Genomic DNA, 25,342 nt, shown 5'->3' with positions numbered 1-25,342 from the left:
GCTCTCAGCATATTGAGTCCCCATGTGTGTGTTCAAGCCACTCAGAGGAGAAAATAAAACCAAACGAACAGATTAAAAGACACTAAACGTCCAAGCTGTTTAGAGAATGCGGAATAAGGAAATTCCTCGATTCAAGAGGAACAGCAGTTTTCTGCTTGACATTATCAGTCGGTGAAGGAGGACACATTTTCTTTTGTAAAACTGGGTTTCTTAAATTCACAACGCCTTATTCCAATCAGGTTAAGATCTGGGCTTTGACTGGGCCATTGTGTCAACTGGATTCCTGTCTTTGTCAGCCAATGGTGTGGATGACCCAGCTTCATTTTATGTGACCATATTTTGGTCTCATCTGTCAAAAATTGTTCTAGAAGACTTGTGGACTTTGTTGTTTTCTTTTTAGAGAAAAGCCACAAAAATAGTCAAATTTCTTGTTTTTGTACACAAACTTAGTGAACAGGAGGCTTCTTTTGCTCCTGAAATAATGAATTCTAATTTGAAAACTTTTTAAAATAAAAAATAATTATAGTAAATAATATAGAAACTAAATTAATAAACTGAAAGTAAATAAAACTAATTTCATTTCATTTCATTTCATTTGTGGGAGTCCCAAAGAATGTATCTCAAGTTGGTTCACGCCTTAAAAACTGCTTTCTAACTCATCAGTTTTGTATTTGAGTCATTATAGTCAGAAAAAAAATTACTAAATTTCTGCCCAAAAAACAAATTTTTTTTTTTTAAATTGCTAAGTTTCAAAAGTCAAATATTTCCAGGGTTTATTTTTAGTTTAATAGCTCGGTGTGTGTCATGCTGCTTTTTAAATTGTAACTAACCCCCTTGTGAAAGCATAACCCACCCCAGACAAAATTTTTAAAAAATTCCACTAAAGTGGGCGGGGCCATGTGATAAATGGGCGTGGCTATGTGTGGGGGTGTGGTCAGGACCAGGGAAAGCACATCTGCCAACTTAGCTTCTTTATCACCATATTTAGCAACATTTTCAGACTCCTCTGGTGACTTTTTTCTGTGTTGCTGGAGACTTTGGCCACAACATATGAAAACAACAATCACTGTGCATTTAGAAAAAATGCTGTTTTCTTTGATTAAAAGAAAGCTTATCATTAATTATAACACGGTGATAAACTGGTTAAAAGTTAAAACCATCAACTCTTTGTACAAATAGGTAATCATATGTCATTATTATTAAACATAGGTTCTGGGGTACCACAAGAATCAGTATTCGGCCCAAACTGTTTGTAATGTATTTAAGTGACATGTTATGTGTTGAATATGGTGAAATAACGGGATGTTCTTTAATTTTCTTGCTGCCAGGAATACTGATTAACCAATCTGTCAGATTTATGTGTATAAGACATTTCAATTGTATAGCATTGTCTGATTGTTCTTTTAGGCAGACTTGTGAAGACACTGTTGCAGTAATCAATACGACTAAAGATAAGAACTTTGATGAGTTTCTTTAAATCTTGCTGGAAGAATAGTCCTGTAATCCTGGAAATGTTCTTCAGGCTTTTTAACTGTCTTCATGTGACTTTGAATATTCAGGTCTGAGTCCATCACTGCACTCAGATTTCAGGCCTGATTACTAGTTTCTAGCTGTGATAACTGAACTAGTGAATGGATATTCCAGGTATAGATGTTTTTACGTCACAGTTAATAGAGATGGTAATCTCAATTGCCCTCATTGTGACATCAGTAACACCATTTGATTGGATCTCTGTTGAATTAGTCATAAAAGCACAAGGGTGATGCTGTCACTTCTGGATATATTGGTGAAAAGTGTTTTGGATTACTACTCACAGTAACTTCTAAAACTATAAAATCTGGTTGATTGAAAGAAAAATATAAGTATTTTTCTGTATTTTCATGTCTTTATATGTCTTCAGATTAAATCCTAAAATCTTTGAGCTGAGATAGACTCCTTCTAGGTATGCATGGGCCTCCAAATTACGGAAGCCAGAAAGCAGGAAGGACTGTCAGCCACCCTCAGCTCCTAAAACTGAGGAACGTCTGTGTGATCAACCAAATGATACTACAGCGCCATCTACAGGCTGCAGTTGTAGCGTCTGGAAAGGATTTCCACTAAGACCTATAAAAACATCTAATAAATTTGTTAAAATCCAGATTTCTAGAGATAAATTTGTTTTATTTTTATTTTTTAACCACAGCAATAGTCACATTTAGAAATATTCTGCAGTGTTTAGGACTTCAGGGTGTCAGGAAGTAAATGCATTGGGTTGAAGGAGGGGGACCGAGGCTCCTCGTGTGCACAATGCTCTCTTTGCTCCAAACCTCTTTCCAAGCCATGTGTCCCAGCCGAGAAGAAAAAGGGAGAAGGAGAGAAGTATTTTTGGATTCTTTTTCAGACAAAGCATGATTTCACAACAGATTTTAAGTTGGACTGAGTTACACCGTACAGTTTATGGTGGCAGAAATGTAACAATTTATGAAATGATAGATTTTATCTTGATTGAGTTGTGTTTAACAGCAAAACACAATTAGTCTATTCAATTTTACTATAAAGTGTTACATCTTTGGATGTTTTTAATGTGTGTTTTTCCAAATACAAATTGCTTTTAACTTGTAAAACTGTAAGTAATGTTCAATCTTTTTTCACTAATTTATAACTGATAATAGAGTGAAAAAATATTTCCTGCTAAGGGTTAAGAAAATTATCTATATAATCTAATAAAATTCTAAGACAAAGATTGTTTTCCATTTCCTGTTATATCGGAAAGAATATTAACATATATAAACATGAATTATGAGGTTCAACTAACAAACAGAGCAATACTCAGATGTGTAAAATACTCTATGCACATCCAAATCAATAACAAGTGTAATGATTCAGAATAGGTTTAAATAACATTACAAAATACTTCAATGGAATCAAAAATGTAATTTATTTTGGATCTCTTTAAAGGTTAAAGGTAGAACCAATAAATATTTTTTATTCGATTGAAAAATATACTGAAAGAATAAGCTAAAAACCTGATTTGTGAAGTATTTTGATTCTAATCACAATGTTTTTTAAAAAGAGCATTGAGGAAAATAATCTCTATTGGCTTTGACTGAGTGCATTTGGATTGACGATGTCACAAGAGGCACCAGAATCAAGCAAACAGACTGACAGTAAACACTATAAAAAGAATAGAAATGTCTTTGCAGGATTAATTTGATTAAAAAGGTAAATCAAGATGAAAAAAGGAGACAAAAACTGACCAAAAAGAACCTGACCATTTGATCATTGCCATTTTTCACATTTTTGGTCTTTTTAAAGTTGCAAACAATGTTTTCATACCAACTGATCATCAATTCATACCCAATGAACACATAAAAAAGCAAAAGAAGCCCAAACCAAACTACAAAAAGTCAGGAAAAGAGTTAGTTCAAGGGTTAACAGGCCTTGTAGTTTCAATACAATGTAACTATAATAAGGACAAGTCTTAGAACAAATGAATGAGTGCATTTAAAATATATATATATATATTTATATATATATGAAAAACACAAAAAAACCTAAAAAGTTAACATTTAGAAAATCTATGAAAAAACAAGGAATGACTCGATTTTGAAGTGAGAGGCAGAATTACATGTAATTTGAGGCCCATTTTAGAAAATCTGGAGACAATTAAGACTTTTAAAAGCCTTTAAGTTGGAATTTAGCAAATTAAATGATGTCACTGGAAACATGCACACACGGGGGAGCTTGTTTCTTGAATTGGTAGATTTTATTTCTATTAAAAAGTGTTTTCACAACAAAAACAGCAGACAAAACACAATACAGAGCATTTTAACTACATCTAAAGTTCCCCCTGATTCATTTTACAGAAGCATCTGGTTGGTATCTTTAAAATAATTCTTTACTATTTAGACATTTGAACTTCTTCGCAGAAACCAGCTGCACCAGAGATCCATTTCATGGGGGCCGCGTCATGTTTTCTGACTGCATTGCCCCTTTCAGAGGCTATGGGCGGTTCGGGGCGGAGGGGGGCGCTGTTGAGCATATATTTTGTTTCAGTCCTGTTTCCCTCCATGGTTTCCCCTTCTCTCCGACTAACTTAGCGTTCGGCTCACTTCATTACACAGCCCTATATTCTCCCTCCATAAGGGGCATCTCTGCCGTTTTGGACGGAAGATCCCAGCAGAACCCGAGAGAGAGGAAAAAGTTTCACTTCCACAGGGGGAAAAGATGGACATGAAAAAGAGGATCCACTTGGAGCTAAGAAACAGGACACCGTCTGATGTGAGTCGTGCTTTTTTTAAAACCAACCCTTTAGTTTTCTGGCTAGCCCCTCGCTAATGGTGACCACATGGGTTTTCAGGCTGTTTCCTCCTTTGTAGCAGATAGTAAAAACAGTCGCATAACAAGCATTAATCTCTCGATACTGTTGCGGATTGGGCGTATTATTCAGGGGGCAACGAGACGAGAAAAGCTGGATTCAATGGTCACTTTGAAACGGCGGTTCCCCCCCAGTTTGCTGACATTATTATTGCAGTGCTTTAACCGTTTCGCAGCCTCTTCGGTTGCCGCTTCACGCACACACGGCTCTAAGCACAATCTGTAAACTTATTCCTGCTGCTGCTTCCTCCGCCGCCGTTTGGCATGCACACGGCGCTATGTTTTATACGCTCATCGGAAGCCATGTTTGCTGCTAGCTCAACTGCTAAAAAAGGAGAGAGAGAAAGAAATCGGCGCTTTTTAAGCACACACTAATTCAGATTTCAGAAGCCTGGATGTTTAAAACGAGTTTAATTATCGGCGAAATCAAGAGTCGTGGCACTTAATGTTACATTTAACCAGCGAAAATAACAAAAACCCCACTTATACCTCGACTGTGGAATGCTACTCTCCTCACACAGTAAATACAGTTTATACGAAATGCATAACCACTCCTATATCTTATTTTTAATAAATATGCGTTTAAAAAGCGTACGCCGTTACTATGTCTTAACGTAAATCTACAAAATCAACTCGTGTTACAGGCTTTTGTGGTCACACATACTGTATTTCGCCGCGAGACTCTGAAAACTGCCCGTGTTTTAAATGGAATCAGGCGCTGCCATTATTCGCGACCCAGCCAGCTAACTTAGGAATTTGTTCCCGCCATATTACCACGACGCCGAAGTTCGCTCGTGATTCGCAGATCCCTCGCGTAAAGGGCCATTTCACTTCTGTTAAGGCCATATTGGATAGTTTTAGTTTTAAATCTAAAATGCTGATTCTAGCCAAACCTGGGTTGAAATATTCCACACTAAACAGAATTCATGATTTGTTAAAAACTCAATGTATTTTTATACATTTACATTCAGGATGGGATCCATTTTACAAACTGTATGAGTTAAATTAATCAGTTCTACAATTGATTACTCATTAATCCATTGTAGAAATGGATTACAAATCTTGTAAAGATAGTTTAGGATGTTAGATCATACTTGGAAGTTATTTATTGGAGAAAGCACAAACAATGACAGTTAAATGCTTATTTCACATAATCTTTGAAACTAGTTTGAAGCATTAGAACAATAGAAGAGGCTAAACGCAGATTCGGTTTTACATTTTTGGCATGTAGACCATCTTGGAGAGTTTTTAGATTAAAAACCAAAACATTTCAAGTCAATCACAAATTGGATTGTTCCACACAAAAGCCAGACTCATTGAAACTAATCTTTTGACCAATGAAGCTGCAATCATTCATCAGTGCTTTCTTGTTTTCACATCTAATTTACATTACACTCTTGTTAATCTAACAGCACCTATTTAAATTACACTGGAGTTTCTTACACTTAAGGAAAATTTAAAACACATTATCTTTGAAACTTGATTTGAGAAAAAATGCATTTTGATTTTTAAATATGAATCAAATGGAAATGTTTTAATAGGCTTTAAACATACAAATTTGTTTTTAGGTCTTGCATATAGTGAAACAATAATGCACATGGCTTATTTTCTTGCTGTGTAGAGCAGACCACATCGTGTTCATATCCAAAAATAGAACTTAGATTGATTTAAACTAAGGCTGGCTATCTAGATATGGATTCTTATAACATCTGAAACCTGTGTTCAATTTGTGAAAGTTTAAAAATCGGGTGTCCTTTCCCCCCTATTCAAAATGGCTTAATTTACCTGTAGATCAAAGAATACAATACTTAAACAGGGTTGACGCTTTATTTCTGATAAAGATAAATAATATTTATTTCGCAAACGGTTATAAAAGCTTCAAAGATTGCCAGCTATATTTTCAGGCCATTATGTACTTTAAGTCCAGGTTACTTCTAAAGCAGTGAAACAGCCCTTTACTCAACGAAGCTACAATTCGGAAGCGAACTTCATGGTCGCCATATTGCCCCTTTTCTACATTAACCAAAGACAATATTTCATCCACTCATACACTTAAAATTACACGATTAGCTGTTGTGTAGATGAATATTAAAACTAAACTTCGCATACGCAGCTAATCGAATTGACGTGTTGGCTTGCTGGCGGCCCCATAGACCAAGTCAGCCTGCCTGCGTGACACGGAGATCCGGTGCTCCGCGTTTCGTGCGTGGGCAACCGAAAACTCGACGGTCGGCGTTCCCACTCAAGCCACGCTTTGACTAAAGACATTTTTCAGACATAAAAAGTGTTGTTTTTAGGTTTAAATATCTGTAATCAGTCGTGCTAAACATCCTTGTCCGCCATTGAAGTGTTGGGAGAGCTGCATACTGTAGCTTTGGAGTCGCCATGTTGTCGCTCTGTCGTCTTTGAAGCCCTGGCGGAAAGGAACCGTCTCCATCTTTGTTTTTTTTTTCCTCACTAATTTTCCGTTCTCTCTCCTTCGCAACTTCTACCTCAAAGCGAGTCGTAAAACAACCTGGGTCGTTCACTCGACGACGATGAATATTCCACTTTTACCCTCTTATTGAAAGCTGGTTTTATCGAAAAGGGGTGAATCTTTTCGGGGGTGTGTTGGCAGTCCTTTTCCGTTGCTGTGGTGCTGTCTAATGGCGGGCGGTCTGTAGCAGCTGCTCTGCCGCTCCGCAGCGTTTATAAAAGGGGGCAATGGCTAGCTGTAGCCAGCTAGCTTCCAAAAATCATTGCTTTGTCATTAGTGGCTGCATCACCGAAGCCTTAGCAAGCTACTGCATTGCTCTGTTTGGATTTTAAGAAAGCGGTCGGTTATCTGTGTCGGCATGGCGAAGGACACGCACAGAAAGTCGTTTTAGGACCAGAAACTACATTCATTTCGACGTTTTTCCCTCTGCTAGTCCTGCTTTTTATTGTTTTCGTCCAACATTTAATTGTGCAACCAGTGTGAGTTCAAGCTGACTCAGACAAACTCCGCCTATGGAGTTGTTTTTCTCATATTTAACGTTACAAAATGTCCCTGAAAGAATAATGATCAACACATGAATAAAGATTTTTTTTAAATTGACATCTACCCTGTCTGTAGGTCGTTTTGAAAAGTATTTCATGAACAAAAAACATGTTTTTATGCTTTATTCTTATCTTATTGTGAAAGCAAAATATGTTGAAAAGTGCATGTATTGAGAATTAAAAATTATAGTGAAACTATATCTCTAAGATAAAACAATAATTAAATCTGATCTCAGATGTTAAAAACTAGAAAAGATCCCACATTACTATTGTTCAATAATCAAATTTGAAGCCACCATTAAAAAGTTTTTATATTACAAAACAATTAGATTGATAGAATTAATAAATTAAGCTTATTTAGGGACAGTTATTCTTTAGGCACTTTATTACAGGTTAATTTTAAATACAAACAATGTAACCACACTTTTTTCTCAATCTTCTTTCCCGAACAAGGCAGAAATGAAAACTGAATTAATCAGATCTAATTCAGGTGTGTGGAAAAATAGATTTCTCTGCTTTGACAGGTTATTTCTTGATAATTTCTTTGATGTTCTTTCAAGAATTAATTGACTGAAACTGAAATGACTACAGATGGCTAAATTGACTAAAACTAAATTACATCTTATAATGACTGAATAAAACTTTAAAATGTGTCATCTAGATTAACACTTTACCTGACAAGTTGGTCAAATTTATATCAATTTAAGTACAAACTAATTAGATTTAATAGTCAGATGTAGGTTAGAATTTTTGTCCAACATTCAAGTGAAAACCACATTTTACAACTAAAATTGCATTCTATTTCTATAGGCTTGGCTAAAGAATTGGCATTCAGTTGCTTATTATTAAATAGATTTCACTTTAATCATCTTTAGTGTGACTACCTTCTATAAAAGCAGCAATTGTGTTAGTTTTTGGTCTAGAGGGAATAGGTCTGTTTGTTGGCAAAGTGGAGAAATGTCAGCAGCAAATGTACATAAGCAATTGATGCCCCTCAATCAGGGAAGGGCCAAAAAGTTTTTCCAGACTATTTGAAATTCATCAATCTACAGTGAGCTCACAGAAATGGCCAAAAACCCAGTAGCTTTACCTCAGACTCTGCAGGCCTCGGATATGTTGTTGAATAATAAAACGTCATAGTGAAACAATGATGGTCAAAAAACTGCAATCAGTGCGACTCTGCAACTCAGAAATCCTATATACCAACTACCAAGCACAGTGGTGGAAGTGTCGAGATGTGGGCTTGTTGAGTTGTCACCTGCATTGAATGATTTGACCGTAAACATGTTTGTATGCCAACATATTCTTGCATCTAAAATAGAAATTATGGTAAAGAAAAATGTAAAATTAAACATTTCATTTGTTTTATTTTGAGTTTTTGTGTCTTAACAGTATAGCTTGATCTTGGATATATCTGACCTTTTTAATATTTCTTTCCGTTTTCAAAAAATAAAGACAGTCACCCTGAGTGATGATCCAAACTGCATTATATTAGATGTTGGATGTTTTAGTCTGTAATGCTTCTCTATTTAATAACAAAAACATGTAAATTAATGTTTTGCTCTTAAATCTCATTTGTCTTACTCCTAATGATTGACTTTTGTATAATTGAGTAATAAAATTGATTAATACCATTTTTTAAAATCTAATTTCAGGTACGAGAACTCGTTCTCGATAATTGTCGGTCGGTTGAAGGGAAAATCGAAGGCCTCACAGCCGAGTTCGTCAACCTCGAATTCCTCAGTTTGATAAATGTCGGCCTAATCTCAGTGTCCAACCTGCCTAAACTAGCGAAACTGAAAAAGGTAAGATTTTACCATCGCAGCTTCTTAACGTGAGATTGGCCGCCAGCTGGTGCTGACGTCTCTGTCTACTTACCTTCCAGCTGGAGTTGAGTGACAACAGAATCAGCGGCGGCCTTGACGTTTTAGCAGAGAAACTCCCCAACCTCACACATCTAAACCTGAGCGGAAACAAATTGAAAGACATCAGCACGTTGGAACCGTTGGTATGTTTCTGTCTGCATAGAGCTTTACTCCACTCTAATACACATTTCATATCACATGTTTATGAACTTTTTTTTATTTTTGTCCTGTGTCTGCAGAAAAAGCTGGAAAACCTGAAGAGTTTGGACCTGTTCAACTGTGAAGTAACAAACCTGAACGACTACAGAGAGAGCGTCTTCAAGCTGCTGCCTCAGCTCACCTACCTGGACGGCTACGACATGGAGGACAGGGAAGCCTCCGACTCTGACGGAGAGGTGGATGGAGACGGCGTGGATGATGATGAGGACGAAGGTATGAAGTTTTAAAATTAAATTTGTGCTCAAGCAAAGTTCGAATCTCTTATGGTGTTTTGGCACCAGATAGTTCGGAAGACTCGGTTTGTTTGGGGACCAAAATTGCAATACTGTTACATTTTCAGTTGATGCCGTTTGCTTTCACACTTCACAAACCAGACCATTTGAAAAAGCTGCTCCCCTCCTCGCCCATAGGGGCGCTGCACCAGGAATCACTGAAGGAAACATGTGAGCCTCTGAAGAAGACAGTAGCTGTTTCCATTTCAAATGTGCAAAAAACTTTGTCAATTTTTTTGTTAACATTAAAAAAATACAATTAAAATCACATGAATGAGTTTTCTCACGCGATGTCATTTAAAAAATATGCTGGGCCGTCATCCTGCGAATGCAGATATTGAGTGCAACTTCCTTAACAAAATATGAACAAAAATGGAGTCGCGTCAGATTTCAGTGGCTGTAGGATTTCTCTCTTGTCATTGGTAAAAAAAAAGCATTGGTAGAAACTCATGTTTGTTTTGGTTGTATTTACCCAAAATGCACTGCACAATACTCTACTTCCTATTGATGCAGTTTCTGGTCCGCTTGGCGTTCACATATGCACTCCTATCAAACTAGAGTTCACTTACACTGGACCAAATCCTTGATTTTTAGGTGGACTAGTGTTTGCTTTGTTGGTCGGCGTTAGAATTTGATTTCGGGTTCAAATCTCCCCAAACAAACCGGATCTTGTAGACAAATAGACTGGAGTTTAATTAAAGCGGATTAAACGGGGCTGGTGTGAACATACGTTTGGTTATTTACGGCTGTTACAGGCTCCAGTTTGGAAATATTTTTGTCCTCTGGTTATGCATCTTGTAGATTTGTCAGAAAAATTCTGATTCAAATATTACATTTGAAACTCATCTCTACCTATATCAAATCCTTCTGTCTCACTTTTATTGTCTCTGGTTGTCGGTTTAATAACTTCCTTATCTGATGATCATCATTGTTGAAGAGTCAAATGGGGTGGAATTAAAATACAAAGAAATTTAAATACAAAGGTGTTGCATAGAAATGCACTGATATAAATATTCAGGTCAAAAAAGAAGTCCTATATTTATATTTCTGCTTTGATAATCGAAATGTAGCGATATCTTATATGTTGCTGACATTATTTCTCTGCTTCAGTTAGATACCCACAATCCTGTGCTGCATCACTGACTCACATGACCAAAAAAATACCACATGACCAACACCCTCCCATTACAGAAACATAAACAAGATGGAAAAAACATGGATTGCTGACATTAACACAAAATTAGCCGACATCAGATAGTATAAAATATATCCTAAATATTTTTTTCTCTATGAATATATCTGAAACTTGCAGAAACTTTTTGCTTGGAAAACATTTATTCAGCTCAGATGTAGATAATTATGCATGTTTATAAAATGACAGAATATTAAATTCATGACATAAAGTTTGATGGCAGTTCACTGAAAAATATAAAATAGAAGTATATAACGTCTCTGTTTCATGGAGTTGCATTCAATAGATGAGGAAAATCTTTGATCTAGATTTCCCAGACGGTTCCAGGAGTATTTCCCCTGGTTTCCACTTGGGGGCTGGTTGAAATTTAGCACCGACACCATTTATCCTGCAATACAGTATTACTGCATGCAGAATAATGCTGAAGGTCAATACGTACAAAGCTTTTATATATATCAGATTTGTCATGTTAATCGTTTAATTAAAAGGGAATAAATATTTGAATTTTGCAAATAAAATAAGCCAACATTGGACATTATATGGAAAAAGTGATGAACCTGCATCTTTACTCCTGTAAATATTTTTAAAGTGACCACTGGATGTGTAATTACAGAAAAATTACATTTAAAATAAGGGAAAAGTTATAAAATGATTTTTTATTTTTTTTAATGTAGCAGATGTTTTTTGTTTGCTACTGCATGGTGCATTCACTGACTGAAGGGAAAAATCAGATTTTGGAGAATCCGAGTTTTACTTATTATTTCTTTTGTTTTATTTTTACAGAGGGAGAGGAGGAGGAAGACGAAGATGGGGAGGAGGAAGACTTTGATGAGGAAGATGATGATGAGGAAGATGAAGAGGAGGTAGAAGGAGAAGAGGATGATGAGGAAGTTAGTGGTGAGGAGGAGGTAAGAAAACCCAAACAATCCTGATAGATTGTTTACATAAAGTGTGCTGCTTTTTTAAAAAATTTTTAACTTGTAAATAAATGTTTTTGATGAAGGACGACGAATTCGGCCAGGATGGAGAGGTGGAGGATGAGGATGAAGATGAGGATGAAGACGAAGACGGTGAGTCGCTATTTAAAGCTCATATTTACACAAATGGATGATAAAATGCATTGAGCAAACATGAGTTTTAATGAATCGAAACAAAATTCTTTTTTGTTTTAAATATAATCCAAATTTTAGTCTGAAGCTAACGAAGCTCTTCTTCCTTTCTGGATTTAAAATAGAGAATAACATCTGAAATTGCAAATAAACTGATTTTAAAAACCAAAATTTCTTCTTGTTTTTACACAATAGTTATATTTCAGTCCTGAGAATTGGTTTAAAAAAATCAGTTCTTAATAAAATTGAATGAGAAAATTTACATGAATTTATTAAAAACAGCAACAGAACTTAATAAATGATGCAAGTCAAAGATCCAGAAATAATTAATTTGTGATTTGGGAAATGCCAAGACTTGATTGTTTCTCAAAGAGAAAGTGAGAATTTTCTTCCAATAAACAAATTCTGAAAAAATAAATGATAAATTCCTTGAAGTGGGCGGAGCCAAGAAATGCATATGGATCTGACCACGCCCCCAGTCTTTTGGCTCCGCCCATTGGAAAGTTTTGTTTTTGGAATTCAGTTTGTCTTCACTTTATGCATAATATAAAATTTGACCAAAATTATAAAACTTCTACAAAATTATAAAACTTTACTCTCCTGGTGTGACAGTTTGAACACTAGAGGGCGCTTGTTAAGAACAGAGTGTCGCCTGAATATGGAATATATACACAAACATGTGGCCATAATCCTAGTAAATAACACAGGACTTGATGATTTAGGCAGATTTTTTGCATAATTAATTGTAGCTTTTCTTCCATTAGTTTAATGAAGTTTTTTTTTTTCCTGTATATGTTCAACCCAGAAGCAGAAGCCGGGAAAGGCCAGAAGAGAAAGCGAGATGCAGAAGACGAAGACGACGATGAGGATGACGAAGACGACGATTAAATGCAAAACTGAAAACGAGAGCCTACCGAGTTTTTCCCTCTTTGACCCCCTCACAAACCCGAACGTCCACCCTCCAACAACTCGCACCGCCTTTTTAAACCGTGTCAACTTGTCCCTCCTCTCCCTCCCCCCAGCACTGCGCTCTTTTTACGAGCAAGACTGTACCGACGGGTGGGCCGAGTGGAGCTGCCCCCTCCCACAATCCCCATCTTTAATTTTTTTCTTCTTCTTCCTCCCACACCAAGGAACTGAGAGCCACCTAACGCCCCCACTTCGCTTCCACCCGCAACCCCAGAGGTTCTCAGGCAGCCGACCACTCAGCATTCCACATTTCCACTGTCCATCCCTCTTTATGTATTCCCGTGTGAGGACTTTGGGACTGGTATCTAGTTTTGGGTCTGTGTTTTTAATATTTTGTTGGATTAATTGTTTTCCTTTTATTTTTTTTGTTGGGTTTATTATTTCCCTATTTTTTTCTGTTATTTTTTCCCAATAAAATTATTGCTATAGCAGCTGTGCAACCAGCAGGCCATGGTTTTTAGTGTGGCGGCCTGTTGCACAAATCAAGGTTGTAGCTACATTTTTACTTTCTGTATGACAAAAAAAAACTTTGTAAATAAAATGTTAACATTTTTGGCTTTTCTCGCTCCCTGCTTTGCTTTTCTGCTGCCTTAATTAAAATTAATAAAATTACAGATAGGGTTAGTTTTCATTCAATATTTTTGAATGAAAAGAGAAAAGCGTTTAAATACATTTTAAAGGTGAGGGTATAATTTAAAATGACATTCTTCAAAATGTTAAATCAATGTTCTTTCCTGACCAGAAACATACCTGAAGTTACTGTGATTATTTCATGCATGTTGGACAAATCCTTTAATCTGTCATTGGGGAGCGGAAGTGCATGGAAAGGCGTTGGCCAGGCTAATCATCTTAGCTGACATCAGTTTGGGAAGTGGCCGAAAAACGTCCTTTTCTATGGCTTCTTGGCATTCTTCAAGTCCTGCCAAACTAAACTAGAGCTGATTGCGATCTACCAGATGATCAAAGATGGTGTGGGTAAACTGGATATTAACAAAAAATAGACGTTAGCCCATCATTTGTCCCTTCACAGTTGGTGTTTTCTTCACTCGTTCACCAGCCGCCATTACAACGAAGGGACTTTTTCGAGTACTTGTCAGTGCGCATGCGCAAACAACGGCGCTAAGTGCAGCAAAAGTAGCTAGGTAGCGAGTTAGCTCCGATTTTTAGCCCCAAGCGTAAGAAAGGGTATAAAAAGTAAGGGGGCAGTACCAAGTAAGAAGACAAAAACGTAACACGTTTATCAATATATTTATAAATAAAAGTTTTGCATTTTGGTCATTTTCATGCTGAGAAAGTGAGCCTTTTATAAGCGTACTTAAAAAAAGGCTGCTAAACTACCGTAAATTGTGGAAAAATAAGAGATTACGACACATGTATGCAGAAATTGTTTCAGATTCATAAAAACCAACCGAAGCAGACGGAGTGTTAAGGTTTTGTCTGTGAAATGAGACACAAAAATACAGCAAAACCTGACGGATTATTCAAGATAAAAACTGATTCATTAAAACAAAATGTTGGCCACGGAGGATAAAACTCACATTTGAACTGTTTTGTTGCAATTTTCTGCTATGTGCTGACGGGACACTGGCTCATTCGTTGAGATTAGCAGCACATGTAACCCTTTACTGACCATGCATGATCACAGTCATCCTTAATCCTCTCCATGGAAATTAAGAAACAGTCTTCTTTTATCATGCATCAACAGTCTGGATTGCATTTAGTGCCCTAAACAAGGCTGATCCTGAGAATTTGGATTTAACAGGACATAAAATTAGCTAAACCAAAGTCTATCAAATTTAAAAAAAGATTACAGGAAAAATCTATCATTTTATAACTTATCTTTGTGATTTAAAACTTTTGTTTGGTGCCATTTAGTAATGAATTTCCTAAATAAAAATCTGTTAAAAACAGACAAACATATTTGTTTTGTATGCATTTGCTGCAATCCAGTGTCTTAAAACACATAAGAAAACTACCAAGGAAAACAAAAAATATAGTTATATAAAATAAATTAAAACAGACTATATATTCCTCATTTACTGGGTCAAAAGCACCTTTTGAACATTACATTTAAGATGATTTTAAGCGACAGACTGGTGACCTGTCCAGAGTGACCCCTCCTCTCGCCCGGAACGCTGGAGATAGGCACCAGAACACCTCCCGACCCCACCCGGCTCAAGGGTGTTAGAAAATGGATGGATGGATGGATGAATTAAGCAGTTTTAGCTCACATTTTTGTATTAAAACGTTTTTTATTGGTCTGATGTAATTTTCTAATCTTAAAAATTGTGTTTTCATTGACTGTAAGCAGAAACTCATGATAGAAACTTCCCTCCTTATGTTACTTAAACCTCATCAGGAAGTTATTGTTCTTTGCGGATTTGGTGTTTAACCTTAAAACTGTCAAATAAAAAACATATACCCCGCAAAAATGAAAGGAGACAATCATAAGTCATTAAGTTTTTCACAGCAAAAAAATAAAAATAGCATTTGGTTAATTTTCATCTTCATATATTTGCCAAATAAATCACATCCTAGAATTAAAATTCCTGATTAAAATGTGTATTCCCTGCCCGCATTTCAAAATAAATATAAAAATTAGGGTTAAAACTCATACATGGCATCAGATTTAGTGTACACATTAAAATTTATCTGTTTCCAGATAAAAGCTGTAATAAAGCGATCTGTGGCTTATAGACAGGCAGAGCTCGGGTTCAACAGGCAGGTCATTCGTTTAGCTCGTTCACATTCATTCACTTACAGCAGTTTAAATACAGGAGAAAAAAAATAAATCAAGCACACAAAATAAATTCAGCATTTTCGGCTCAGGCTCAAACATCTGTTAAAAAATAAAAGCTAAAAATATTACAGTAAACTTGCATAGCAGTGAAGTGTATAAAAGAAACAGGGCAAAGGTAAAAAGTTTATGTACACGAGCAAAGAATATGTGCACCAAGTGTTGGCTGAAGGTCGAGGTTTGAGTCTCGGGAGAGCCAGGAAGTTTTAAAGAACGAGGCGTTTCTGATTCCCAGATTTGTCCCGCTCAGCGCCGTGGGGCAAACCGGGACGCTCATAAAAGTTAGCTCTGCGTCTGGGAGTTCTTGATGTTCTTAATCTCCAGCTCGAGCTGCTTGACGCGCACATCCCTCTGGTTGAGGAGCTCCCTCAGCCGCCGGATCTCCTCCTGCTGCTTCAGGAACTTCAGACGCAGCTGCAGGCACACAGAAAACACGAGGAAGAGCGAAAGGATGTTTTACCCACAGTGGAAATGAGGCGAATCTCTGAAGTTGACGTAAATCCAAATGTCAACAAAAGGCAAAAACCACAACACAAGCAAAAAACCACAGCAGAAGTTTTGCCAATATGATGCTAAAACGGACGATATGCTAAAACTGCTAATTTAATGGAAGCTATGCTAAAGTTGCTAGCATGACTTCTGTTTTAGCACTGACACCTGAACGCCGGAACGCTACGAAATGTTAAAATACTTCCATGTCATTTTGAAAATGTAGGTTTACAAAGCATTTTTTTATTTATATTAATTAGGCAACAGAGTATTAAGTTTATGCTAAGAAAATATGACGAGAAAGTCATAAAATAATGTGACATTACTAGAATGAAGTTGTAGTATTAAGAGATTATTACATATACTCATTACAACAATATGACTATTCTCATATTTTTATTTTAGTCATAAGACTAGCCTCATATTATCAGTTTATACTTGAAATTATGATTTTATTCTCTGTATTTTGACTTTATTCTCAAATGACTATTCTCAATTTTGGGACTTTATTGTTTCTTAATTTTCTTAGTGTACCACAAATACTCTGTCATTTTTGCAAAATACTATTTGCTATTAGAGGACTTGTTTTCCCAGACAATGTCATAATTCCCTTAATTAACATTATTTATTATAATTTAGTTTGAAGATTCTGTAGAAAATTGGGATTGTAAGGTACATTTACTCTGTAATGTGCCCTCTGGTGGACTCATCACGAATGAGAGAAAAACCATTTTTATAATAATCACATCTTTAACGAGATTAGCTGTACAGTATTATAAAACTACAATTGGTGCAGATGAATGCTCATCATTTAGAAATGTAAAGTGAAGTATAACTATGTGTTTTCAGCCTGGAATTGATGGTGTTTGAAATCAAACGCACTTCGTTTTCTGTCCTGGGAGGCGAGCAAAGCGCCAGGTCCTCCCCGTTGATCACAGGCGTTTGACCGCGGTCGTCTTCGACCTGGTCACTCGTTTCTTTGGCTTCCTGTTGGTCCTGAATGTAGGAAAGCTGCAGCATTCCGGGCCGGCTCCGAGACCTGCGAGGGTCCACGGAGTTGGCTAGCGCCTTCGTCTCTGACGGCGGCTCTGGCAGTTCACTCCCGGGCTTCAGAGACATGAGAATCGGACCTAAATGATTAAGACCAGGAGAACTATGAGCCTTGACTTGATTAGATAATTAGCTGAATAAGAATGAGGCTGACCTTTATCGACCCCACTGAGCCACTCGTCTGCAGTCAGAGCTGGTCTATTACTGGCCGTCATCGGATAGATGTCTTCCTGGTACGACTCAGACTAAAACAACAAAACAGGCAGCATGAATAAAACCCAAAACAAGGACGTTTCTCTGACAATTCATGTGGTGCGTTTGAGGTCTGTGTAAAACTGAGCGCTCTCACCCTGCGGGGTACGATCATGGAAACGGGCTCAATGAGACTCTTGACTGTCACCACTTTGTAGAACCTGAAAACCTCACAGGAGCTGACATCCAGGCCTCTCTTAGGCATCACACCTGCACAACAACAACAAAACAACAAAACAAATTCAGGACAGCAGCTTTACTCCCAAAAACATCCGGTTATTCATTGAGGTTAGTGCTGAAGCGATTCATCCTGATGAATCGATTATTGAAATAATCATCTAATTTAATAATCGATCAATCGTTAACTGGGATATGCAGAAAAAAGGCAATTTGCTGAAAGAACACACTGAGAAGTAATTAAACCAATACTATACAAAATACATACATGGTGCTTTTAGCTTCACCTGGTTCAAATTCTGTTAAAAATAAATCTCATGTTTAGCACATTTTTCTATTCTATTATTAATCAGTTAATAAAAAAAAAAAATCAACAGATCATCCTTAAACTGTACTGATATTAAGTATTTGTTAGAAGTATTTTATTTAGTTGGAAGATGAATCCTTTGCTACATTCATTAAAGGAATCCTTTATTGTTCCATTTTAGGGAATGAAATGCAAGATTTTCTTAAAAAAGGAATTCAGTTACTTATATAAATATTAGCTTGTGAATTAAATATTTAGTTTGGAACACATTGAAACACTTTGAAAATATTTATTTCCTCCATTTTCCAATGAACACCCATATGTTTTTCACCATGACATGCTAAATATAGCTAATTATTGCTGATAATTGTTTTACTTAGTAACAAATGAAGGCACCCAATATGACTTTTATTGGATCAAGCAACGTTTTTTCTTTTCCAGGGTAGATTTAATAAATATTCTGATGCTTAGCAGCGAACTCTGACAGTTTACCGGTAAGGATTTGCGTCTCCCAACGTGAGCCTGTTTGCAGCAACAGCGACGACCTGATTTGGTTATTCAAATAAGCAGCTTCATTTGCACAGCAGCTTTGCTTACAGGTGCCAAAGAGTCAACACCGCCTGGAAACTGTGGGGCTTGAGAAGTTGGAAAGCGTTCCTTACCCATTCCTTTCTGAGGAGTGTGTGAGCGGTACTCCATCAGGTACTGGATGAACGGTTTTTCTGAGCTGATCTCGTAGTACCTGATGCTTCCGTCCCCCTAAAAACAACAGAAAACTTACAACTTTTTAAGGAATTTAACACCAGATATGATTTTTGTCTGGGTTTGAGTTCTGTTTACCTTCCCAGCAAGGTACAGCATGTGTGTGTCAGGATCGTAGAATGGGAACAGAAGACCTGAGGATCCATCCAGGTTCTCCTCCAATAAAGGCGTCGACAAGTCGTCCTGGAAACCAATGAAGATTAAAGCATCGGTTAAAAATCCCAACATGAAAGTTCAAGTAAACAGGCAGGAAAATCCACCCTCATATCAAAACACGATCAGTTTAATCCATGGAATTAAAAGCCAAGAACTCAATCCCACACTTTGCCTGTGCACAGCATTAGTTTGGCCACTAGATGGCAGAGTTGTGTTTAACACTCCAATCCTTCATGTTTTAAAATCCTATTTTAAAACACATGAAGGATTTTAAAACAAACAAAATCTGCATCTTCAGAGGAAAAATGCTAAATAAATGTAGATCCCAGTGAGTTTATTGTTAGAAGAGAAAAAATGTGCATATTCTGCATTAATGTTTGATTTATTTTTGAGCTATTTCTGTTTCCCTCACCTGATCCCACAGGACAATCTGTCGACTGTTGTAGCGTGAAGTGCCGGATGTGAAGATCATCTTCATGTTTCCTAAAATCAGCACCTTACTGGCTTTGTGTGTCTTGCAGTTTCCTTCCTGCAAATAAGCACAAATAGGAGTTTCCGCTGCATTTAAAACTCCATGTTATTACTTTACATCTAAACATATCTTTATATATTTAAATAGTGACAGGACTGTGCAAAACTGTTACGCCAGAGCTTATATCTTTGTTTGTGTCAAAGCAACACTTTCTTTCAATTCCTCTGGACTTTGGTTGCTTCTTTTAGATCACTTGTTTGCCCAGTCCTATAAATAATCACATATATTTGAAATATTATACAAAACCCATGAATGTAGATGCATAATCCTGCAGCTATTTGCGGATTCATGCAGCTGAAATACAGTTTCCTCTCTGTGAAACCTTATTATCTTTGGTATATTTATTTGATACGGATGAAGAAACTGGAACAGGTTAGTGATAAAGAGTCCCAAGTCAAGGTATTTTGAAATGATAAGAATCAGCTTTATGCAGCTAGTTTTTAAAAAACACAATTGTGCAAACAGTTTGGTTTGCACAGCTTGCGAAACTGTGGATAGTGAACCTTCGCCTGTTCGTGGTTCAGTAGTCATGGATTTTTCTGCTGAATGCAACTCCAGAGCTTGGAAATTTCTGCAATGATACTTGAAATGCTATTTGCCGGTGTTCGCAAAACAGCCAATCCAGGAGTGGCATTTATTTTCCTTGGTGTTGATTGTCTGAAGCATCAAGAGTGGCAATAAGGAAGACTGAGGATGCGAGCTTCTGTAATGCTAAAATGGTCTCCACTCTGTGTATTAATGCATATTTAGGTATATTTGTTGTTCGGACTATTAAAATAGGCATTTATAAGCAAATTTATCAAGTATTCAGTCTGTGATCCCTAACCTTTGCGAATATGAGGGTTCACTTTTATGCAAACTAATGAGCATAGGTCAATGTTTTCATCTTTTAAAACAACATTCACTGTGAAGTAAGACTTTATTAGTTTTTGGAACACTTTACAAACTGCTCAGATGTCTTCTAGTGCTGTGGAGCAAATTCTTTAAGAAATGAAGATAATCAAAGCAAAAGGAAACCATGACGTAGGACAGGAACTTTTTCTGCAACCAATGAGCTGAAACCAGCTCATTGTTAGGAGCGGAATTATCAACAAGTCATATCAAAACTGCAAATTTGCTAACGTTCGTTAGCCTGAGACTTTTACAAACCGTGCTGCAAAAAAACAACAGGAGCGAGATCTAAGTTTATTAAATCTAAATCTGTTGAGTCGGGAATATAATCAAAAACTAATAATAATGTTGCGAGTGTTTCAGATGATGCAGTGTTTGAACGTCTAGCTTTTTTAACCAAGCTAACTCATGTTGGTGCTGCATCTTAAGGTGAACCTGTGGAAACTGGGAGAAAATGTCTGTCACGGCTACTACTGCATCTAAAACGTCACCGGTTGAATGAAACACAAAATACTGATCTAAACAAAATATAATACTGACGAAATGTGTCCAGTAGAGCAGGCTGGATGCAGACCTGGAGATTCCCGGTTCAGACTCAAGGCAGGATGTGTCAAAACAACAACTGTAAATAATTGTATTTAAAAAAAAAGTTAATTTAATTGAATAAAACTTTTTGTCGTTATCTAGTTCTCTGTAATACCTTCCAAGGCAGAACTGGATCTAAAGCCCAGTTTTAGTCAAAAAGACACTAAAAGTTCCTTCATTTCAAAGTAAAATGAAAAAGTTCTTTTTCCAATCGACACTGACATTCAGAACAATATTGCTTATGTAAAAAAAAACAACTAATATCTAATGGACTCCTGCTGCTGAGCCAGAAGTCTGTGGCGCTGAGTTGGGATCCAGCCCAGGACAAAAGGTGTCAGTTTTGGCCGCGTGGCGCTGAAACTGCTGGGAGGAAGGGAAAACAGAGGAAGGGAATCTCCCGCTTTGGCTCGGCTGTGAGATCACCGCAAAATAAAGAGCCATCGTTCTACACGTTTAAAAAAATATTCTGCAGCCAAACAAACCTGCTCAGAAGAACCATTTACAACGAGTGTGAGAGAAACGAGTGAAAGATACCCTCAGTGATGGGAAAGAGCAAGAGATAATTCAAATGAAGTGTGGGACTTTCCCTCGTCTGTGTAGGGAAATGTCGGTTACCTGAGTAGATCGTAGGAAACCGATCAGACCGACACAGGAGGAACGGCTGCAGAAGAAAGATACAAAGCGGCTCTGAAAGTCTGTCTGCTGTGTCTGGTTGAAACTGGGATGAAATGATGCAGCTTTTCTGAAATAATTCTGGGCTCTTCATGTCTAAGAGATTTCTAAAAATGTGTATTTTCTACATTTAAGGAGCAAAAAGATTTAACATGACACTTGCATGGCCCTTTCCCAGAAAATGCTTAACTGGATCCAAAGCTGTTGTTTTGAGAGATTACAATTCTGCATAAACCTCAGTGAAATCTGGGGACGAGGCCGATTGTTTGAAATGTTTAATGCGCCGCTGTGGATGCGTCAAGGAAGGAAGTTTAATCAAACATCAGGATTTGGTGAAACCTGGTATAGAGAAATACGGAGCAGAGTTGTCCACCCTGCTCCACTTTCACATTCCATTAGTTCCAGATGTTTTGTACAGTAAAGACCTTTTAAAACAGTTTTTAAAATTGCTAAATGAGTAATATTTTACCTGCAGCATATTCCCTGAGCGCGCCTCCATCAGCCGGATCTTCCTGTCCCTGCAGGTGGTGGCCAGGAGGCTCCCATCCGTGTTGAAAGACATGGACAAGACGACGTCTGTGTGGTGCTTGATGGTCCGAACGGGGTTCTTTATCACCTGCTCTGGAGAGTCCAGGTTCCAGATCATCACCTGGAGGAATAAATGCACTTTCACCAGACAAATAAAAATAAATAAAAAACTTGTCTCAGTGCTGCCCTCTTTGGTTGAACAAAGGCTACTGCAGCTTAATTTTCTTGGTTGATGTTTATGTCACAGCTCCAGGATCGGGTATAAAAACATTTAATTCAGACTCAATAACAGGAAGGAAAATTTGCGAGTTGCAATATCAGCCCATCTTTGTGGAACAATATGGTAAAAAAACAACATTGGCTGTGAATACAGATATGTGACGCATTCATGATAAAGATGATTGACGTGTTTAGTACCATTCTTTTACACAGTTTAGGCTCCAACTCCAAAGGGAAGAACTGATTTTCTGTGCTTCAGAAAAAACAAGCTGACCTAAATTAAGATGAGGCAGAAAGCCAGGCTCCAGTCAGTATAAGTTAAAACAAAAGCTTCAAAAGTGAAGCTGAAAGTGAGGAGAAATATTTTCACATGCTTCAGTTTGTGTCAGAAGATGAGATGCATTCGTGCCAAAGCTTTAAAGAGTTGCACTAAAGCTGACCTAACTGGAAGGAACATGCTGGACCGCGTTTTATTTGAACTTCCTTCGTTATCTGGAATAAAAGCTGAAACGATGTGTAACAAAGTGTTTTCTCCCAAAATATTTCAGAAATCCAGATAAAAGTATTTATCTGGGATCCGACCTGCTCAAAGAATAGTGCTGGACAGTTACACACACGGTTGTTTCTCAGTCTCTAATGTTCTCAGGACTTTAAAGTTTTACAGATTAAATACAAACTTTCAAGTGTAATTTATGGGAGATAAACTCTTAAAAGGAAGGGAGGCTAGGAGTGATGGATAGATGAATGAAACAGCCAGATAAGCAATTGAATTACAAAATAACATTCTTTTTTTCCTTTATTCATTGTAAAAACCATTAAAACATTTTTTTTTTCCAGCCAGGAACCCTGAGTCCTCATAAAGCCACAATCATCTTAAAGAGCTAATTCCTGAAACCTGTTTGGCTGCGTTGTTATAAACGTTCTGTAATATATTTCACAATCAGCTTTTTGTTATCCTTATCGCCTCAGACGGCGTTTGTTACCTGGTAGTCGTAGGCGGTGCTGAAGAGGATGTTGTTAGCCGTCGGATGCCACTCGATGATGCCCACCCTGCGGCTGTGACCCTGCAGCTCTTTCCACGGCACTGTCAGGGTCTTACGCACACCGTCAGGCGGGATTTCCCAAACTTTCACCTGCACGCACATAAACGGCAATAAATAACCAGAAAACCTTTAGCAGAGAGTGAAAAGACTCTGACCCGAGGCAAAGTTCATGGATGCCTCTTCCTCTGTCTGCAGGGCTTTGTTCTGGGCCGCCCCGGCTCAACAAGCGAGGCAATAAAATTATCTCCCTACAGCGACATGCTCATATTCCAGGAATGAAGCAACATGTCCTTTCAGTCTCACAGAGGCCTCATTTATGAAAACAAATATCTCCAACACATCACCTTAAAAAACTCTGTACACATGGGATTCATTTAAGAAATGTTCATCAACACAAACCTGCTGAATTACTCCAGTCAGGGTTGTTTTAAACATGCCAGACCTGTAGGGGGCAGTGTAGCACAAAGCTAAATCTTTTAATACGGAAACCAATTTTTCTATTCAAATGGTTCAGAGATTTTGTTTGAATTATGTGACTGACAAGCATAAATAAATTACATTTATTTAAGACAATTATTTTCCATCAGTTTATATTTAAGCAAAATATAATAAATCGTAGATAAATTTCTGTTAGCTTAGCTGCTTGGCTTTTTTATAAATAAATAAAAAATCAAAGAGTTATTCTAAATCCATACAGTGGCTGAAAGGATGTTTAACTTAATATGCATTGTAGCTGCGCAACTTGACGCACAACTTAAATGTATTTTAAAATCTATTTGAGCATTTTGAATCGATTCAGAGATCCCAGAATTAGGATTTGCGATTTTCTATAAAATTGATTTTTTTCTGGACCTCAAGCTGCATCTAATGATTATAGTTAAACACAAGCAGCTCACATTGTTCACAAGTTAATATGTTGTTTAACCTGTTCTTTAAAATGTTTCACTGTTATTAAATATATCATCAGCTGGCTTTGAATTTCAGAGTTGCTCACCATACAAGTTATTTTTTGTGCATTAGTTCTAACTTTTTGTAAAGTAAATCTCTTTTTTAAGAGAACGCCTAATAAAATGTGTTTTGACTAAATATATTTTGAAATAAAATCACAGTATAAACACCTGTGATTTTACAACAAAGTATAATGAACTTCTCTATTCAGTGATATTAGCCAAACTGCATAAAGATCCAGTTGGTTTCCCAGATTTATGGGTATGATTGGACTAGGCCTGTTCACGCACCGTGGTGTCCTCGGAGCAGGAGGCGATGCAGTAATCATTGAACGGATTCCATTTGATGTCCAGAACATTTCCTTTGTGGCCCGACACTCGAGGGTAATGAGGGTCCACTTTACCTATCTGGCAAAACACAAAAACACCCCGTCAGTCTGGAAATGATCGTTATTTACTCTGTTGTGAAGAAAATCAATAATATCCCTCATGGATAAGCAGCAATCAGGAGTCTGAGTGTTTGTGTCCAAAGGTAACAAGAGCTGACGAAGCCGCACAATGCAAAGCGCAGAACAGGGCTGATTTCCATGTGAGCCTGTGTGATGTAAACTAATCTGTTTCCCATTTCACTGTGCAAAAGTTTCAGGCGTTTTAGCCGTCTCAGACATGAAAGTTATGGCACATCTATGCATTGACTTGTTCTAAGCATCTTAATGTTTAGATTAGGTTCAGAATCATCCGGTGGCATTGTAATGTAGAGCTGCGTATGATGATCGTCTTATTGCTCCTTATGGCAGCGCAGGAACATGAGGACTTTAAAGAGGGGTCCCAGGATTGACCCTGGGGGACCCCAGATGCGACTTCTGGCCGATCCAAAGTTGTCTGTTGACACAGGAAAGCCCGGTTCTGTAGGCAAGAACTGAACCAATTACGTC

At 37.3% G+C, this 25,342-nt stretch overlaps 2 protein-coding genes across 4 annotated transcripts in view; one reads left to right on the top strand and one right to left on the bottom strand.

Annotated features, from left to right (window-relative positions):
• Positions 1-3,989: 3,989 nt before the first annotated feature.
• anp32b (acidic (leucine-rich) nuclear phosphoprotein 32 family, member B) lies at positions 3,990-13,552 on the top strand. 2 transcript variants are annotated; one of them, XM_055019893.1, is made up of 7 exons: positions 3,990-4,260; positions 9,030-9,179; positions 9,260-9,382; positions 9,479-9,671; positions 11,706-11,830; positions 11,926-11,992; positions 12,840-13,552. In XM_055019893.1, exons 1-7 carry the CDS (start codon positions 4,207-4,209, stop codon positions 12,917-12,919), a joined length of 792 nt encoding a protein of 263 aa, XP_054875868.1. In that variant the 5' UTR covers positions 3,990-4,206; the 3' UTR covers positions 12,920-13,552. The 2 variants fall into 2 exon arrangements, with proteins under 2 accessions (XP_054875868.1, XP_054875867.1); XM_055019892.1 differs by having other exon boundaries at positions 3,992-4,260; positions 12,837-13,552.
• An 81-nt stretch (positions 13,553-13,633) lies between these two features.
• coro2aa (coronin 2Aa) overlaps positions 13,634-25,342 on the bottom strand; it is a 38,178-nt gene continuing 26,469 nt past the window's right edge. For both annotated transcript variants that reach the window (XM_055019889.1, XM_055019890.1), the window contains exons 3-12: positions 24,699-24,815; positions 23,401-23,550; positions 22,140-22,319; positions 19,403-19,519; positions 18,913-19,017; positions 18,735-18,831; positions 17,686-17,798; positions 17,491-17,581; positions 17,169-17,416; positions 13,634-16,211 (exon numbers count right to left, since the gene is read on the bottom strand). In XM_055019889.1, coding sequence (XP_054875864.1) covers positions 16,080-16,211; positions 17,169-17,416; positions 17,491-17,581; positions 17,686-17,798; positions 18,735-18,831; positions 18,913-19,017; positions 19,403-19,519; positions 22,140-22,319; positions 23,401-23,550; positions 24,699-24,815 — 1,350 coding nt within the window. In that variant the 3' untranslated portion in view covers positions 13,634-16,079. The remainder of the gene's footprint in view (positions 16,212-17,168; positions 17,417-17,490; positions 17,582-17,685; positions 17,799-18,734; positions 18,832-18,912; positions 19,018-19,402; positions 19,520-22,139; positions 22,320-23,400; positions 23,551-24,698; positions 24,816-25,342) is intronic.

This window comes from Poeciliopsis prolifica, unplaced genomic scaffold, assembly GCF_027474105.1.
Source record: "Poeciliopsis prolifica strain line A6 unplaced genomic scaffold, Auburn_PproV2 SCAFFOLD064, whole genome shotgun sequence".
Classification (NCBI taxonomy): Eukaryota; Metazoa; Chordata; class Actinopteri; order Cyprinodontiformes; family Poeciliidae; genus Poeciliopsis; species Poeciliopsis prolifica.
The sequence above is the reverse complement of the archived record's forward strand: the minus strand, read 5'-3'. Positions and strand labels throughout refer to the sequence as shown.

What these genes read in the sequence shown, in the direction of transcription:
- anp32b (XM_055019892.1), top strand. Translation starts at nt 4,207, where the DNA reads ATGGACATGAAAAAGAGGATCCACTTGGAGCTAAGAAACAGGACACCG. An exon ending in AACTAGCGAAACTGAAAAAG is followed by an intron (nt 9,180 to 9,259) that starts GTAAGATTTTAC and finishes CTTACCTTCCAG; the next exon opens with CTGGAGTTGAGTGACAACAG. An exon ending in TGAGGATGAAGACGAAGACG is followed by an intron (nt 11,993 to 12,836) that starts GTGAGTCGCTAT and finishes TGTTCAACCCAG; the next exon opens with AAGCAGAAGCCGGGAAAGGC.